Genomic DNA, 19314 nt, shown 5'->3' with positions numbered 1-19314 from the left:
CAGTTGGCATGCCTGTGCAACCTCTATAGGGTCCAGGTATCGCCTCATGCTACCAGTAGTGACACTGACTCTAGCCAAATGCAAAACTAGTGAAAAACAGTCAGAAAAGATGAGTAGGGAAAAAAAATGTCAGTAGCTTCCACCTGTAAAACCATTCCTGTTTGGTGGTTGTCTCATTGTTGCCCATCTAGTGCACCTGTTGTTAATTTTAATTAACACCAAAGCAAAGAAACTGACTAACAACCCCCTCTGCTACTTAACTGACCTGATCAATATCCCAGGAGTTTCATTGACTTGATGCTATACTCAGATTTAAGTGTTCCTTTAATTTTTTTTGAGCAGTGTAGTTAACTCCTTAGATAACTTAAGCGATACTATGCTGATTATACTATATGGTTTATAATGTGGAGTGGGCTTTAATTGCTTTTAATTTTTTATTACTGTAGGCGATATGGGAGTAATTTTTAATATCAGTCTCAGAGGGGGTTGCATAGATGTGAGGGCATGCAAACCAGTCAGAATCTCATGTCTATGAACTGCACAGGAGTTCTGACCACTTGGAATGAAGCCAATCAGGCCTAACTGAATGTTCATGTTTGTGGCTTTGCTGCCTGATCTGTATGTGTTACGGTTGTCTGGTTGTCTATCCATGTTTTACTACTTTCAGAGGTTTAGACTACCTTAAGGCGGATTGGTTGCCTCCCCCTTCCTCCGTCTCCAGTCTATTAAAGCACCTTAGTATCAAAGTGAAACTAGATTAGTGGGAGAGCGCAGAAGAGGTTTTTTGGCTATTAAAGTAAAGCAGGACTCTTGTGTTCCCTGCCCTTGGACTGAACTTTAGCCTTCAAGGGTATTTTAATGCAGTCTCTCAAAAGATCTCAAACGATGCACTTGGCAGGTAGTTACAGGCCTTGGCAAGCACCACTCTGTGATGGTGAACTGAACTAAATGTGCACGTTGTAATTGGCAATGCAGTGGCCCAAGCATTGTATGTGTTTGGGCTACCGTTGTCACCTTGAAACTTGGGTGCTGGATGTTCTTCAGCCCAACGCAGCCTTGTAGTTTCAAATTACTGTCAGGTTTACTTAAATGTAAACATTTTGTAGCCTAAAATTGTCTAAAGTAAAAACACTACTTTGGTGCTCATAAGTGCTTGTTATGGTTAACAAAATATTTATTGTGTCCCTCTGAAGTCTTTGGTTTCCTTCATTCAACTAGTAGAAAGTAGAGGCATATGCATTTGACAGTTGGACAGGGGTGGGGGTTAATGCCAGGAAGGGGCCGGGCTTACTACTGACTTGCACAGATTTCAAGGCCCTGTGTACACTATTCACAAAATAATTCAACTGGTTTGGAAAAAGAGCAAACCCACTTTACCTGCAATTAGAGATGCCTTCTTATAAATGAGGAAAACGTAGTCTGCTTGATGGAACAGTTAAAGTTAAATGTTAAACAGACCTCCTGGGGAGGAAGCCAAAACCTAGGATGCTAAAAACAGACCTGAACTCAACAGAGCACTGCCAATCAAAAATAAAATTTTAGCAGCTTTGACATTTGAAACAAAAAAAAAAAGGTATTGGCTCCTGGGTTTGACCGTATTAAAGTGGACATCACCTACCTTTGCTTAATAAACTTGACTAAATGAACGCAATCTTAGTAGGATAATCAGAGTTAGATGCGCCTTCTGTGAGACGGAAACCTGTGCTGCCATTTTAAAAACAAAAGTCATGGATGGCATAGTCTTCCTTATTCTCTACAAGCCTACCAATGATGTCTCCGCAAGATCTCACCATTGAGGGGGGGGGGGGAAGCCTTTTCCCCAAGATCTCAAGTCATTTTGTGAAATCTTGTAGTATCTCAGGGAAAAGGCATTTTGATCTTGCAGTTACAAATGAAATCTCCCTGGAAGGCATTTCCTTTCTAGAGAGCTGCTGTGTATACCAAGAAGTGCAATTAAAGAAAAATATTACTAAAAGATCTTTTTTTATTTTTCATATTCCTTCATGTTGTGAGGAAAGGGGTGGGAAGGTCCGCTTTAATGTATGGCAGACCCTGTGAGCTTGCTGCCACCGATCTTTATTCTCGTTCACAACCCTAAATATTAGATGACATCATAAAGGGCAAATCTGAGTCTGTAGAGCTTTTTCTTTTTAGAGCTTCACTCGAATTATCCAACAGTGGATGGACTTGCTAAGACAAATGTACATTAACTTTGTCGACTTTTGATAGCAGGCATGGGGCTAGTCTTTGACACATAATGACCGCTTATTTTATCATCACATATAGTACAACCTATTACAATTTGCTCCATCAGCTTTTCTTAAAGCATGAGTTTTAGAGATCTGCACATTAAAGACAAGGTGCAGGATGAATGTGTATGATGTATAACCCATTTGACAAAGGTTGAAAAGCACTGTGGACATCAGACTTAATGAGGCACCCAAAATGATTGAGTTATCTCTATCTCAATGCCATGCGATAGAGAAGACTTATCACTTATTCACCTTTTGTCAGGTGGGATAGAAGATGAAATTCTCTTTTACTTCCATTCACATGAATTAGTAAAATTACCCAAGGCTTGCCAAAGATACTTTCAACTAATTGGATATTTTGTTAAAAATATGGTTTAACAATGTGGGAAATGAAGGTGAACAGTACTTGGAGTTTCTACTGTATCACCTATACCAAGCTACGTCTTGTTAACACTGCCATATGGTTCAGAATGCTGGCATATGGCAAGTGAATTGCCTAAGCTGTCATGTTTTCATAGTCCAGTATCTGCACATATTCCTATGAACCTTCTGGTTCAGAATCTCAAATTATGGCCTTCGGAACCAAAGTCATCTAGATTAATTAACCACAGTAATATTGGCAACCTGAAGCTGTACTGTGAAGTCCGGATGTGGTAGTTTAAAGTCAACTTGACATGTTCATTAGATCAGCTTAAGACAAACAGAAGTAAAAAGGTATTGATGCTAATAGGTTCCTTATGACGAACAAGGAGCTGCACTTCAGTGGTATGATTACCTTACACACTTTCTAGGCCATGGTAGGTCCATTTTCGGGGAATGGGCACCTAATTGGTGATGGGCTTACATTTATGGTGAGATTATTTTTACAATTTTAATCGAAGTGGGGAATGCTTGCAATTTCATATTGCTCAGGGCTTTGTGGGACATTTGGTCATTTCTTTTCTTGATAATATGGTGGTGGTTGTATTTGATAATATGCAACACTGTAACTGTTGAAATCCTTTCCATTTCTGCATCCAATTTCTGTGTTCATATTTCCTGCACTAACCATTTCTCTCTCCATTTCTATCCTTTTCTCTGCATTAAACTTTGCATTCTATCTTCATGTCAGTATTAAACAGCTACAGCTGTAGCATCTTGCATACATACTTTGTGGCCAGACTTGTGTTCGAAGAGTGTGTTGTCCTTTGTATCCAGATGTTAAGTGTGTTTCATTTGAAGTGTAGCTCTAGTCATCTGTGTAGACTTGAGTATAAAATGGATTGACTTTGGCTGAGGTTCTAGTTTTATTCATAGTAAATCAGAACTGTTCTGTACACTTGGAAAGGGACACTGTATGTGCTGATGTATACCAGAAAGGTGATTGTGGTTTGGTTTTGGCAGCTTTGAATCGACTTTTAGTAACAGAAAAACAAAATGGGGTCACTGGGTGCAGTTCCTGAAAGTTTCACCTTGTCTGAAGAAAATAAATCTGGAGCTGGTCTGCATCCCCACTTCTTTCTTTTATCCACAGTGATGGCATAGAGGTCTTTATTAATTGCTGTTTTTTGTCAGATCTTCGCCATTCCCAGACATAAGCCTGTATATTCTCCAGAGTGCTTTTCAGTTTTCTTCCCCTGACAGCTTGCCTGTGGGGAAGTATTACCATTTCTTTATCATGGATGTAATTACAAACAGGATGATTTTTCAGTATTGCTGGTCAACTAGCCATGTGGGAACGTTTGTTGCCAGGCTGTAGACACCATCATAGGCCCAGATAATGAATGAGCTACTAGCAACCACTACCTATTTTGTAAAACTTTTAAGTAGATGCGCATGTTCTATGGGTCATCGAAAAGGACTATGGGCTTCAAGAGTGGTCTGACTATACAACTGTCTATATTAAATTTTACTTTTATTGAGCAGTACCATGGCACATTTAACCCTTTTAATTTTCAAGAAGGTTTGCAAGCCATCATGGAAAAAGGTTAGGCCCCTTTTGCAGAGGCGGTCTGAGCGGGTCCGCCTGTCAGTTCTTTAGGCAGATCCAACTGGATACCCAATGCTAGTTTATGGACAGCCGTGTGTAAACGGAGGATGGGTGCCTGTTTACATCCGGTTACCCCCTCAGTCTCAGACTAGGTCCGGAAACGCAAACAGAACAGAGATCTGATTCGCCGAACCGGATCGGGGGTGATCTGATGTAAATGGACACATGTCTGCTTACGTCCGATTCCCCATAGACTAACATGGGGGCAGGTCAAAAAACTGGATGGACACAGATGTCACAGCTGTGACATCCAATCCATACCTCTCCGATCAGGGTGGTGGGATTCGTACTCGGAGCCCCTCCTCATCAGCCCATGTGAAAGGGGCCTTAAGATCCCATTCACACCAGGTGCGTTGGGCTGCGGTGGCCATTTTTGACAGTACAGCCCCAATGCAAGACGAGGCAATTTGCTGTGCTTCACATTTACTCGGTTTACACCACCACATTGCAGTGGTGTGCACTTAAAAAAGTGTGGCATGCAGTGCATTCAGCGCAGTGTGACGCGGTACATCAACACCATGCTGTGCCCATAGAACTTAATGAAATATCACTTGTGACATTTTAATAAAGTTCTAACAAAAAAGTGGGTCCTTCAAGAGGGCCATTTTACAACTTGTTTATGTTTTTAGCTATTAGCGTATTGACAAAAGAAGCCAATATTTGTCCTACCGCTTAGCAAAGTTTTTTTTTTTTAGTAGTTAGGCATCCAGATGCAGGGAGACCATTAGTAGTCATGCTGGGACTTCTAGTGTAAAACCACAGTTTGAGATATAACCTTATTATTTAAAAGGGGATGGGTTTTCTTTTATTATCTCTGATCCACAAACCAGAGACATTGATATAGTTTATTTACTCAATGTTCATCCTCCTATGTATCAGAGGATATCGTCATTCATATGTGAATCTAGAGACTGCACTGTAGCAGAAGTGATCTATAGTCTGACCTGACTTTGCTTGGTAAAAGGCAGCATCCCTGGCAAGTAAATGAGCTCAATAAAGTAATTTCCAGTGAGAGAGGTTAAAAGTGCAGCTGGGCTCTGTGTCCCACGCTCTGGATCCCTGGTGTCACTTGTTCCCACTGGCAACCGCTTCCCTGCCAAAGAACTTTCAGAAACAAACAAAAAAAAATCCTAAAAGAAATTTTTTTCGATGTGAAGCCGAAAGCCACAACTAAATGCCGGGATTTTCAGCTTTCCACCAATATTCTTGTGCAATTGATTTTTTTTCCCCCACATTGCACAGATGACAATGACCACCAGCTGCGTTCGATAACACCTTCACACAAGCAGTCCTGTAACAGAATGCCATGAACTCTTTTAGTGAAAAAACAAATGAAGTAATTGGGCATTGCAACAAAAACTGCTTGGCTTTGTCTTTCTTAGTTGGTTAACAGTGTGCTGCCTTTTTAAGTGCTGATCTTGCCTGTGATGGAATGCACTGGTCCAATAAAACAAGTGTTGGTAGTTGGCTCAGGTTTCGTAGAATCATTAGTAATTCTGCCTCTTTCCTCTTAATAATTGTACAATGCTTTCTTAAGCTGATGATCACTGAAAAGAAACCTTAATGACTATTTTGCCTACAACTCCTATCTTTAATTATAGGCTTCAGTTTCTTCGCTGACACTAATTTGAATGTAAAACTTGCTTACCTTTTCTCTGGCTCTCGGCGTTAGGGATGCAGCACCTTGCAATCTGAAAGCTGTTCTTACCCAGAATCCTCTCTGACGAGCAGATTCACCACTTACTACGGTTCCATTCTGTTCTTTCAAATAATTCCTATTTTCCTCTGCTCATTAACTCTTGTATATAGTGCTGTTTCTTTCGCCATAGCACTAACTACATACAACCATAATGTGCGGTATTTTCTATTGGGATTTTTAACTGATATCAAACATTCTTTCTTCTTCCCCTTCTTGACTTCGGTCTCTGAAGGCAGCAGGCTCCCTGGAGTGAAGAGAAACGGCCAGGATTTAGACTATTGTCTGCTCTGAACAGGTGAACGTTTTTCTTTTCAGCCATCTTTTTTTTTTTAAACTCTAATTTGCTTCCTTTTTCTGGATGCATTACATGACTTGAGTTAGAAGCTCACCTGGCAGATTGGAAATATAAAAGCTTTAGCTGTTCTTTCAAATTCTGTCATTATGGGCTTGTTCACACCAGCAACACTTGAAATTGCATTCCAATCAAGCACGTTAATACATTAGCATTTACAGGCATTTTCAAAGTGTTGCCTGTTGCACTTGTTTCATAAGATTTTTTTTTCTCACTGTTTTTATATGTATTAAAAAAAGGTAATACGGTATAACTGAGTTAATCAATCGGACAGCATAATTATTCCAAATCACAAATGAATGAACCATTCAGAGACCTGATTGACACTAAAGGGGCTATGCAGTCTAATCCCCATGAAAACTCGGCATACACACAAACCAAACGTCCTGAACGTATTTGTTCCCAAGTAAGTGTTTATATACATTGTAAATCCAAAATGTGTTTAAAAAAGACACAATCCAGTATTAAATCAGCAATTTGGTGTGTGGATAATTAAAGAAGTATTGGGAGTGTGAAATGTAATCTTCCCGATAGTATAAGCTGGTGTGATACTGCAGCTGTCACACGTCGGCTCTATAGATCAAGAACTGAGCAATCGCAAACCGCTGATCGCAGAGCTCACGGCTTCTCCCCTGCAGGGTTTCCCCCTTTCTCTGCTCCTCCAGCCCTCATTGGAGGGACAGCCGGGAGGGGGTGGGCACAGCTGGCTCTGGAGAGGCGGAGACAGCTGTCAATCGACAGCAGGGTACATCCCAACAACATTTTCAGGATCCTTCCTGGCTACAGTGCAGCTCTGCGATGTCAGCATATAGCAGGCAGTAGCCCGCTATTTGCTGAGCTTTGGGTCACAGGAGTATATTTGTAAATGTAATCCTGTGACCTAAAAGAGGGCTAAAGCCTAAAGAAGGGTTGGCTTAATTTCTCTTTTTAAGTTTTTACAGGGGGATCCCCAATTCTTATCCAGGCCAGGTAAGTTTATAGGTACCGTGGAAAAAAAAAGTTCATATACAGTAAGGGGCAAAAGTGCCTATGAGCAAAAAGAAAATATCAAGACAAGAAAGGAATCCTAAAGAAGCTGTGTACAAGCAGTTTAACGGACAGTTGGAGCCTATCATCCCAAGCAATGCCTCATTTCTAAGAAACATGTCTTGGAGAAGATCGTATTCGATACTCCCGGATGTACAACCAAGTGTTATGTGTAAATCCATCTATAAGGCCTCATTCACATGAGAATCGGCCAGCATGTACAGCTCCGTGCTGTGTGCACGGCCGTATCGGGCAGCTCCCGGGAAGGACAGGTGCTGCGTGTGATTAGCGCGTAGCCCCTGTCCTTTTCTATGGGAGTAAGCGGCCGTACGCCGTCTCCCCACGTGCAGGTCCGTACGGGTGCAGGTGTCCCGGCTCGTATGCAGACAGGATCCATCCTGTCAGCATACGAGTACGGACACCTGCACTTGGGGTGAGTGTAGGACGGCATACAGCCACTTACTCCCATAGAGAAGGACAGGGGCTGCGTACTAATCACACGCAGCACCTCTCCTTCCCGGGAGCTGCACAATACGGCCGTGCACGGAGCTGTATGTGCTGGCTTTTTCTCGTGTGAATGAGGCCTAAGAGCCAGCACCCCCAGTTACTGCCCCGGTATGGTTTAAAAACCCATCATTCCCTTACGCTTACTGACCTAAAATGATAAATTGTGAAATGCACTGCCACGGTCTTGTTTTTATAGTTAGACTGGTTCTCTTTTCATAGACATTCCTCCGCTTTGGGGTTTTTCACTGCCATTCAGATTGGAACATAAAGCATACCAGTACATTTCTTTGTGTTTTATCTCTCCACTGGGATACCACTACTGACCTCTTGAGAGACCTGAAGCAACTAAAGGAGGGGAGGCGGCTAAAAATGTTTGAATATTACAGACCTTTTAGACTCCGAAGGGATTCAGAAGAATAGAAATCAACCAATGGCTAGACAATTTGAACACAAGAATAAAATGGTGTAGGGCTGCAGCTAACGATTATTTTCATAATCGATTAGTTAGCCGATTATTAAGTTCGATTAATCGATTAATCAGATAAAAAAAAAGGCTCCAGTGATGGACTACTAGTTTCTATTGAGATTGTAGTCCATCACGGGAGCAAGCTTGGCGCGGTGGAAGTAAAAAAAGAGTGTAGTGTGCAATATAGTACATTATACAGCGGCGCAGTACAGAATACCAGCAGCTATAGAGGAATGTAGCAATAGTACATTATACTATAATGTACTATTGCTGGGATTTGTAGTCCTCTATAGCTGCTGGTTCTCAGCATAAGCGGCGTCGCGTGAGCGGGTATACCGGCGTAGGCGCGAGCGGCTTAAACGACGTGGGCGTGGCGTAAGTGGCGTAAACGGCGGGCGTAAGCAGCGGCGAGCGGGAAATTTGAATTTTAGCCGACGAATCGACGATGGAAAACGTTGACAACGTTTTCCATCGTCGATTTTAATCGACTTAATCGAATAACTGTTGCAGCTCTAAAATGGTGTGAACTTTATATTTAGAATCTTCTTAATTAATTTCTTGTTCTTAGAAGTGAAGCTACAACTATTGCAAAGCAGTTAAGAGATTGCAGAACTTGAGCTATCTTTTATATCTTTACATGAACAGATGACACCCACTAAGATAACCGCTTCATTGCAACAGAAACTGTCCAACAGGGTCAAGTTCAGAAAGGTGGGCTGGCAAAACCTTTGGCAAACTGATAGTTTTTACGAAAGATGCAGACCCACAATGATACAAGGACAGCACAATAGTGTGTTCTTAAGACGTGACATAGAGGAGGCAGGTTGGCTACTTTTGTATAACCTGACAAATCTTCATATATCTTTTAAACGCTCTTGGTTTTTTTTTAGGCAAGAATGTTGCATCACAAATTTAATTGGCACTGTGAGAACTTTTTTCTATTGCTTAGTTTTAAATGTTCGTGTAGGTGCCTTGATGAAGGTGCCCTGTTTGGCCCAAACTATTTTATTACGCTGTTGATGACTTGTACAAACATATAATTTACAGTGACACTAAACTCAGGAGTTAAACCTTAAAAATACATTCCAATTATTAACAAAAATTTATCTTATTTGTGTATCACTCGGCTGTAGATCCTCAAATCATCTCTGCATTTTTGCTGACGCTGTCCTGCCTTCTGGAGGGGGGCTACTTTTGTCCCCCATGGTCCCTGTATGTGTTGTAAAGTAGTCACTGTGCCAAGATCAGTCCTTTGATGGACTACAAGCTCAATACAAAGTAAATTAAATGTGAGATTGTAGTCCATCCTAAGCCCCCCCACCCCCTTTCCTCTGTTTTGGATCAGAGTGCCCACAGCTGCTTGATCTGTGTGCCTAGATGGCTCTGATTGGCAGCCTCTGCTTGAAGAACCAATCAAAGCCTTTTATGCATACAGATCCAATCCTTCTCCATGGCTAATATAGGGATCAGGAAGGGAACTCTAGGGAGCGGGTTATTTCAATATTAATTTCAGTCCACAGCTGATTGAAGAGGTTTTCTTAAAATGTACTGAGTGCCTTTGAACTCATGCACCAGCTTCCATGAATGCATTTTACAACCCTTAGGCATCTTGATCAGTGAAATCATCATAGTATGTATTTTCATACCAGAGCCTCTGTTCCAGTTTGTCATAGCTGTCTCATTGGCGTATTTGTGATTTTGCATCCTTCTCATATGCAAAGACAAATCCTGTACATGCCTTCACGCGCACACTAAAGAATGACCTACTTTGTGCACTAAAATTTCCTGGAATTCTAAAAGCTTCACTGTTGCTACATTGTTGAAATCAAGGCTGTAAACATTTTTGCCAAAATAGTGGTGATCCAACTCCTGTCACTTAAAAGTATCTGAGTGCTTTGTATGATCCTAGATTAGTCTTCAGCTAACGATTATTTTCATCGATTAGTTAGCCGATTATTAAGTTCGGTTAATCGGATTTAAACAAAAAAAGAGGCTCCAGTGATGGACTACTAGTTTCTATTGGGATTGTAGTCCATCACAGGAGCAAGCTTGGCACGGTGGAAGTAAAAAAAAAAAAAAGTGTGGTGTGCAATATAGTACATTATACAGCGGCGCAGTGCAGAATACCAGCAGCTATAGAGGAATGCAACAATAGTACATTATACTATAATTTACTATTGTTGGGATTTGTAGTCCTCTGTAGCTGGCGTTATTCTGCATTGCACTGTATATAATGTATTATTGCTGCGATTTGTAGTCCTCTATAGCTGGTGGTATTCTGCAGTGCACTGTAGAATGATTATACGGCACAATGCAGAATACCAGCAGCTATAGAGGAGCACAACAAATGCCAGCAATCGTACAACATTATACAATAATGTACTATTGCTGGGATTTGTAGTCCCCTGTAACTGCTGGTATTCTGCATTGCGTTGTATATAATTTATTATTGCTGGGATTTGTAGTCCTCTATAGCTGATGGTATTCTCCATTGCGCTGTATAATGATTATACTGCGCAATGCAGATTACCACTGACCAGTTATAGAGGAACTACAAATCCCAGCAATTATACATTATACAGCACAATGGAAAATACCAGCTATGGAGGAACAACAAATCCCAGCAATAATACATTATACAGCGCAATGGAGAATACCACCAGCTATAGGGTGTTTAATGTATTATTGCTGGGATTTGGTGTTCCTCTATAGCTGCCGGTGTTCTGCAGTGTGCCGCTGTATTATACAATACAGAATACCATGCACAATACAATGCAATACAGAATACCAATGTATAATACACCTGCACACTGCAGAACACCAGCAGCTATAGAGGAACAACAAATCCCAGCAATAATATATTATACAGGGTGCTTAATGTATTATTGCTGGGATTTGGTGTTCCTCTATAGCTGCTTGTGTTCTGCAGTGCGCCGCTTAAAAAAAAACCCACAACAGGAAACATTAAAAAGCTCCCGGCTGATCTCGACTTACTTTGAATGATGATGGTGTTGTCGGCGGGCAGCGGCGAGTCGGGAAGCTCACCGGGAGGAGAGGGCCAGACGCATGTCCTTAGCATGCGGTGGGCATGGCTTATGCGGCGGCGTGGGCACGTCGGGAGCAGCGTGCGACTCAGGCCGCTTGTGTAGCCCCGAACAGGCTAATCAATCGATAGCCGACGAATCGACTAAATCGATTAACTGTTGCAGCTCTAATCCTAGGGCTTATATTCTCTAAAGGAAACATTTAAAACCTCTCAATTAGTTTAATTTTCCTATGAAGATTTGTGTGTTGAGAAACGGTTATTAATAATTAGCCAATATGCAGGCATTTTGGTAAAATCACGCGTTTTATCAGAAATCTGAAATACTTCTGGATGTTTGCTGGAGAGAAAAAAATATCTATGTATTTTCTATTCATTTTAGAGGTCCATTGCATTTACGTCTTTAGGAAATAATTCCAATGACTGTGATGTCTGTATTCCGAAGATATTTTTCCAAAATGCTGTTTTGCAAGTAAAAATCTGACTGCTCACGTGATTATCAAGCAAACCTCTGATCAAGGTCTTACTAACCCCATCTGTCAGTGAATGTTTAGAGACGGTTGCCAACTGTCTTTTTTTTTTCACTTTAGTTGTATTTACAAGCTGCTGAAATAGGGATTTCATTTTCTGTGTGTGAAGAGGGGAACCGACATTATTCACTTGTGCAGACAGCGAAATGCATTCATCACCATTTCTTGAGACGTGTGCCGATACATCTTTATCTTGAGGTTTTGACATGTACCTCTTAAAGCTGAAATAACTTAGTAGACAGTTAAAATATATATGTTCGCTATTTTGCTTGCCAAGGAATATGTAATTCTGCTCGGCCTGTCTTGTGTTCAGGCACACTTACCAACCAGTACAGCCAGGTCCTTGGCCTACCCTGCAGCTGAGCAATGTATCCCGGTCTATGAACTGTACATTGGACAGTGAAAGAGCAGCAGCACATTGAGCCAGTAAGCACGGCAGGAAAGGAAAACACAAGGATGTTCCCAGCAGAATGAGAGGGTTACAGGTGGCCAATATAATGGCTGTTTTTCTTTTAGAAATGCATAACTCATCTAAATGGTTAGTTTTTATAAGTATGATTAATTGAGCTGTGAGTAGAAGATAATGACCACAAAAAAAAAGCTTTTATTGGTATTACAAAGCTGCCCTCCCTTTTGATCTGCATTGGCATAATTGTACACAATGCACACTGTTTATAAAGTCTTGCATGATCCCTTGGTCCCTATCTTTTGAGTATGCGCTTTTCACTTGCCCTTGCTGTGCTATCTGCTTGTTGCCATCTTAATGTGTTCTCTTTTTTTTTTCCTGTGTAAACAATTTTCATTTTCTTTCCCCAGGACAAACTCAGACTCTGCACTTCACACCAGCGCTTCCAGTACCAAAACACAGGGCCCATATGTGGGGGGAAATCAGCCTGTAGCACGTGTTCACAGACCTACGCAGCATAATAGTAAGATTTCAGTTTCTAGCATTGATTCCCATGTGTAACATTGTATGTACTTGAGAAGATATTTTTGCAGCCAAACTCCCACATGTACACTGCTCTGTCACTGCGTCCATTGGTCGCAATGGAGGGAACATTGGGTACCTGTTCCTCGAGCCTGACCTTGCTCCCAAGCAAAAAAGTCAAGAAGGCAAATTGAGCCGCACACTGATAACATCCGTTGTATTAAAGTCTAATCTCTGTGATGTTCAGCTTATAGTAGAACTGTAAATGCCAGGTCCGTACGACGTACTGAGCTGGCCAGCTGGAAGCACTTTTGTAGCTCCGTACGACGTACGTCCTTGGCAGCGAAAGGGTTAAAGGTGAAATGTGCCAGGAGGGGGCGGAGGACTGGAGCCAAGACAGTGCTTTGAATAAGGTTGATTATAATGGAAAGCTTTGGTGTGTGGCTGAATTTGCTTTCTGGATTTTGAGAAGATCTCTGCTGCATATTATTGCACCTGACTTCATAACCTAAACCAGTACAGATTCAGAAAAAACAATAACCCTTTCTGTGAAAACACTTGCAGATAAGCTGGCCATTTACTGCTTGAATTGCACGCAGTGTATGGCCCAATGGCACCTGAGAAAAAATGCACATTGTATGGCCAGCTTTTGAGGGGGGCTTCACGCGTCCCAACTGGCTACTTTTTCTCCTAAGAAAGTTATAGCTAAAAAACTATAGAAATGTATTTAAGCCATAGTTCTGCACTGTGTAAGCAACCTTTGTGCATCAAACTACATCAAACTGCAAAGTTGATTTGAAAAGGAGGTTTGATAAAAAATAAAATAAAGCTTATGTGATGAAGAAGCTCCTTCCGAAGAGATTTTTAAACTGTGTTGTATGTACCAAGAAAGCACTGGCTTGCAGGATTGTGGATGGTGTACATGTGCTGCCTAGATTATTCACATACGCGTGGAGAAGGTTTATGACTGATATTGAGGAAACAAATGTATTGTTTTCTCACAATCCTGTTTTCTGAAACGTCTTACCTAGTAGCTAGACCTTATTAGTCTTAGCCGTGCACAGGTCTTTATGTGTGCTGACTAATGCTCAGGGCTCTCACTCTACTGTGAGATCCTGCTGCTGGGTGAAAAGGCTGAGTGCTGACAGAAGACTGAAAAGATACAAGCGATGCCTTCGTTTTGGGGAACCCAGTAGTAGGCACCCTGTTAGTTAGGAACTGACCTGAGTTGAGTTTAGTTAGTTGCTGGGATGAGCAGATGTTTTGTTTGTTTTATGCTATGGATGTGCTGTACAAAGCCCTCCTGCATTGAAGTTGTGTTTGTCTGCTGCCTTGCTGAATAAACAAGCAGGACAAACCTGGTTAGACTGTTCCTGGGTGGCCCTGTCTCTGGCATGGCTTACTGCTGCCACTACCAGTTAAGCCTGCCCCCTTTACTGTATTTACACCTAATGTTACTTCATATTATCTTTTATGTTAATATTCCCTGATCAGCCTCTTCATTCCCATTGCAGTCACTAGCACAGGGAGCCATGCGTGTCATTTTGTGGGCGCTGGTGTAGGGTGGGGCAGATGTGTACACAACAGAACAAGGTCAAAACACAGTTCAGTCATGAGGCAGAATTGAGACACACAGAGTTGTTGAGTAAGCGTAAATCTGTTTTGTTACTTACGTTCTATGATCCAGGAGTAATATGTTAGATTTAGGGCTATCCTACTTGGGTTATACGTTGATCCTTAGTTGGGTGATAGAGCAGGTAGTATGGCTTAGTTGCATAGTATTTGGTTACAGTTAAGTGTAATGCAGTTGGTTGGGTGTTTGTAAGGTTGGTGGTATTACAGGGGTGTGGAAATGTTTAAAAAAAAAAACTGCTTGTCTAAGGACTAAAGCAGGGGCTCGATCTACTTGTCCCTCGTGCCGATCTTCGTCCCTCGTCACGATCCCCTCGTCCCTCGTCACGATCCCCTCGTCCCTCGTCACGATCCCCTCGTCCCTCGTCACGATCCCCTCGTCCCTCGTCACGATCCCCTCGTCCCTCGTCACGATCCCCTCGTCCCTCGTCACGATCCCCTCGTCCCTCGTCACGATTCCCTCGTCCCTCGTCACGATTCCCTCGTCACGATCCACTCGTCCCTCGTCACGATCCACTCGTCCCTCGTCACGATCCACTCGTCCCTCGTCACGATCCACTCGTCCCTCGTCACGATCCACTCGTCCCAATACAAAAAAAATAATTTAAACCAAAACTGTATTTAACCGTGCTAAGAAGCGCTTCCTATTAGTCAGCGCTGACCAATGCTCGCAATTTGTAAGCAACATTAAAAATGTTTAGCACAGGGCTGCGCTGGATGGGGGTACGGATAGTGCACCCGTATCGGTGGAGGGGAAGGACCATTCACTGCAAGGATGAGTATAATAGTGGGGGGAGGGCTAGATTTGAGCGAGTAGTTCTATTTTCCCAAGTGAACTTGCCCTTTAATGCTCATTGTTCTTGTTAGAGAGCGCTGCTGCCTGGCTACGACAATATGGCACACTGTGGAATGGGGGCAGCACTCGACGCACACAGACAAAATGCCCATTCGCGTGGGGACAGCGGGTTGGTTTAATTTTTTTTACTTAACTTTATTGCTATGACATGGTTCTCTTTATGGAGCATGCCCTCCAACAGAGAAGATCAAGTACAACATTGTGCTCTATCTCCTGTGCAGCCTGGCTTGTGATAGCTGAGACAGGAAGCGTTGTGAGTAAATGTAGAGCAAAATCCACCTGCCCTGCGACCGGAACTCCATGTCCTGGGCGTTGGGTGCTGGGAATCACCATACCCTTAACACTATGTGTCCCTAACCCACCTAATAAAAGGGTGTGTAAGTGCCGTTTATCTGGTTAGGACTGGTTTCATTTACTCCATATTGACAGGAAGCGGCCAGAAGTTTTAGTGTGGCTGTGTTGAGTGGATTACTCAGCCTCACATTGTCTGCAGCCAATCAGCTGCAGTCATTGTTCATGTATTCTGACAATGGGAGGTGCTGGCTGGCAGACATACAGTCCTATTCATGCTGTTTATTAATTATTAGTGTTTTAGTGGTAATAATGATCCACCATGGGTGTTAAATCCTCAAGATATGCAATAGTCTTTATTATTTCTTGATATTGATAATTGAGAGCTGTATATCTCATTTTTAGAAGGGGTTTCTTTAGACCTGGAAATGTATTTTACCCCTCTAGGGTATAAATGTTGGGAATGGCTGTTGTATATATTGTTTCTGTATTTGAGAGGTCACTGCTGATATACTTTTCATCTCAGGCCTCATACTTGGGCAGCTATTCAGTACACATGGTGTCCTTTTTATGTGTACTTTAAAGCTTAGGCCTCTAAAGTAAATGCTTTTATATGTTTACAATGAAGCTGAAGCTTCCGTCCGCATTGTGGCTCCTCTTTTGTAGCTACTTTTTACTTACAACCCAAAATATTTCTTATGTTTTAACATTCTCTCCTTTTTGTTTTAGCTTATGCCTTGTATAACTTTTATTGTTTTATATATGAACTTGTTAAACATTTTTTTTACTCTTTTGGACCTCAGCTTGGACATAGAATGTGCTGCATGATGAATATATATTTTGTATTAGTTTTACGTGTATGTTCTATAAGAAAAATAGATAATGTCAGTGACTCTATGATTAGATTTTTTTTATCTTTTTTAAGTGTTATTTCATGTATTCTTAGACGGTTGGTTTAGTGTAAATAGTTTTATTTTTCTGCTTAGACTTCTCCTAGGTAAATAATTTTCTTAATTTGGTTAAACTGCCACAATGAGAACTCCCACTTCTCTCTAGCATGCTGTCCTGGAAGATATCTGTGAAAAAATGATGGCTAGTTACCTGGTAATTCTGCCTTCCTGTCTCAGCTGTCACAGGAGATCGAGCAAGGTGCTGTGTTCAACTCCTATATTGGAGGTACCCGGTTCATTAAAAAGAACCTGTAACCTCCAAATGCTATCACATAGCAATAAAGTGATGGCAATAAAGTTAGGTGAAAAAGAAGACATTGATAAAGTAAAAAATAATAAAATAAAGAAGTAAAAGATAATGAGAAATATTTAAAAAAACTAAAATTAAAACGAACCCCGCCATCTGCATTCTAGTAAACATATGCGTAGGGCATTGTATGTGTGCACTGAGTGCTCCCCCCATTCCACTTCCACACTGCAAACCATGGATCTTGAATTTCGCTCACAAATTGTAAGTGCACATTGTTAGTGATCAATGAAAAGAGCTTCTTAGCACGCTTAAATACGGTTTGTCCTGAGTGACAAGTAGATTGAGGTCCCTGTGTTAGTCCTTGGACAAGTAGTTTTTATAATAATGTCCACACCCCTGAGTGTATTAGTGTCTTCTGGGTCCCTGCTATAGCTGCTATGCTGATGTCTTTACAGTATTAATCTGTATCTTTTATACCTGCCTGACGTTCAGGTTTAAAATGAAGCACAGGTTAATTGAAGGCCACCATAAAGAAAAACCCGTCATCTATTTCTCTGCAGTCACAAAAGATGTGAATCCACTTTGCATGCATCAATTTGAAAGCCCAGTCTATATTGAAGGAAGTTCTTGCATTACTGCATAGATCTGAAAGCAACGCACAACGAGGTTCAACTAGGAATACACGTGTCTCTTGCATTTGGAGAATGCTTGCGTATCCTGAAGTTCAGCTTTAAAGTGTATTTTCACTTTTGTAGCCAAATGGGGATAATACGTACTTTATATTTGTTACACGTCCCCATTCACATGCATAGCTTAAAAAAAGTAAGCAATCATTTTGAATATTTTTCACCTCTTTTTACTTAAAATCCCACCTAGCTTCTCCCTATGTAGTCCTGTTTACTCTTAATGAACCCTGTCTATACTGTGCTGGCAGATCTCATTATCAGTTTGAACACTGGCTGTCCTAACAAAGGATTAAAGGACTGCAGGGAACATTTTTATTAACACTTGCAGTGGGGCTACCCCCACACTGCAAGGGCTAACTGCTCATTTTTTTTCAAGGTGCTAAAAAAAAAGTCACAATCACCTGAACTACCAAGCCGGCTCCCTGCTTCTCCGGTCACTGAAGTGTGTCTGCTGCACAGATGTTATGTTATTCAGCGTCCTCAGGTCTATACACTGTGTATGTGATGACACAAGGCATCTTAGACCGCTGCAGAGGAGGGGGACAGATGCTCCAGGGTCTGGTCTACGAACAAACGTGTTTGAATGATCGGATAAGTATAACTTTTTTTTCAGCACCTAGACACAAAGGAGTATTTAACCCTTGCAGTGCGGGTGTAGCCCCACTGCAGGGTTAATGACATTTTCCTTGGAGTTCTTCTTTAAAGAATTGGAAGCATTGTATGTAAATTTTAAGTCCATTCCTTACTTTGTCTCTACTTTCCCTTTCAAACTGCTCAGAGTAGCCAGGAATCTGCACAGAGGCCTTCACCAAAGACGCATCTGAAAGATAAATATTTTTTTTTTAAATGATTGGTTATGTTGTGTGAATGGGAACACATAGCAATCGCATAGAGGGGTGTTCTCAAATTTGAGTGCAAAAGTGGTAATACACTTTAGACTTAATAATGTTGTATTCTTGCCATGTAAACTGATCACATTTTATGTTTTTCTGTTTTGCAGAAATAATATTTTCATGACTTAAAGCTTACTAATATCTCTGTGCATACTGCTGTTGCTTGTGTTCATTCCGGAGAGTGAAGTCTGTTCGGTTTTCATCTAATGCCTTATGTCACTTGCAGCTGTGATATTACACTGCACCAGCCGGCAGTGCTGCAGATAGAATCTGAGCTAAATCGCTGCAGATCAAAGCAGGGGTGTAAAAAAAAGCACGCAGTGCAGCCGACACATTTGCATACAGATCTTTGCAAACCTCTGAGCTATGATGCTGCTTAAGAGTCACTTTGCTGCTTGCCAGTTAGTCCTGGAGATACAAACTTCCTGTTAGATAATCCAACTGGCGCTTGTAAATTATGTAAATGCAGTAAACAAACTGCGAAGCATCAAGAATATTCAACACGCATCATGATTTCACTTGAGGTTTTCAGAAGAGAATTTGGTCATCTCCCTCTAGTGTTGGCTTGTTGAACTGCAGGAACCAATGCATTCAGGTTGTAGTTGTAGTCAGTTCACACTACTTTTATAAAAGATAAAATGTGCATTCATTATTTTTCTGCAATGGAGCTGGTAAAGCATTGCAACCGTGATCAGTGGATTGTGGATGTATTGCTTTGGCTCCTCCCGACTCTTCTTCCTGTCACTATCATGGATGGGAGAAAGAAAGAATGGACTACAAGTACGATCATGTCACTTCCTTTTTTATACATAAGGCCAACTAAATGCCAGCTATTCAGTGTGGTTTCTTCTGGTGCTGCATGATTACAATGTAGGACATCTTGCTGTCAGTACAGAGGCTCATGTCCTGGAGAGTTGAGCATGT

At 41.5% G+C, this 19314-nt stretch overlaps 1 protein-coding gene across 2 annotated transcripts in view; it reads left to right on the top strand.

The window, feature by feature from the left end:
• CRTC3 (CREB regulated transcription coactivator 3) overlaps positions 1–19314 on the top strand; it is a 104177-nt gene that overhangs the window by 60802 nt on the left and 24061 nt on the right. Inside the window, exons 5-6 of one of the 2 annotated variants that reach the window (XM_018566470.1) lie at positions 6213–6275; positions 12721–12833. In XM_018566470.1, the coding sequence (XP_018421972.1) occupies positions 6213–6275; positions 12721–12833 (176 nt within the window). The remainder of the gene's footprint in view (positions 1–6212; positions 6276–12720; positions 12834–19314) is intronic. The other variant, XM_018566471.1, reaches the window with a different exon arrangement.

Source organism: Nanorana parkeri, unplaced genomic scaffold (assembly GCF_000935625.1).
Source record: "Nanorana parkeri isolate BGI_ZX_2015 unplaced genomic scaffold, ASM93562v1 scaffold951, whole genome shotgun sequence".
Classification (NCBI taxonomy): Eukaryota; Metazoa; Chordata; class Amphibia; order Anura; family Dicroglossidae; genus Nanorana; species Nanorana parkeri.
This window is presented reverse-complemented; position numbering and strand designations above follow the sequence as displayed.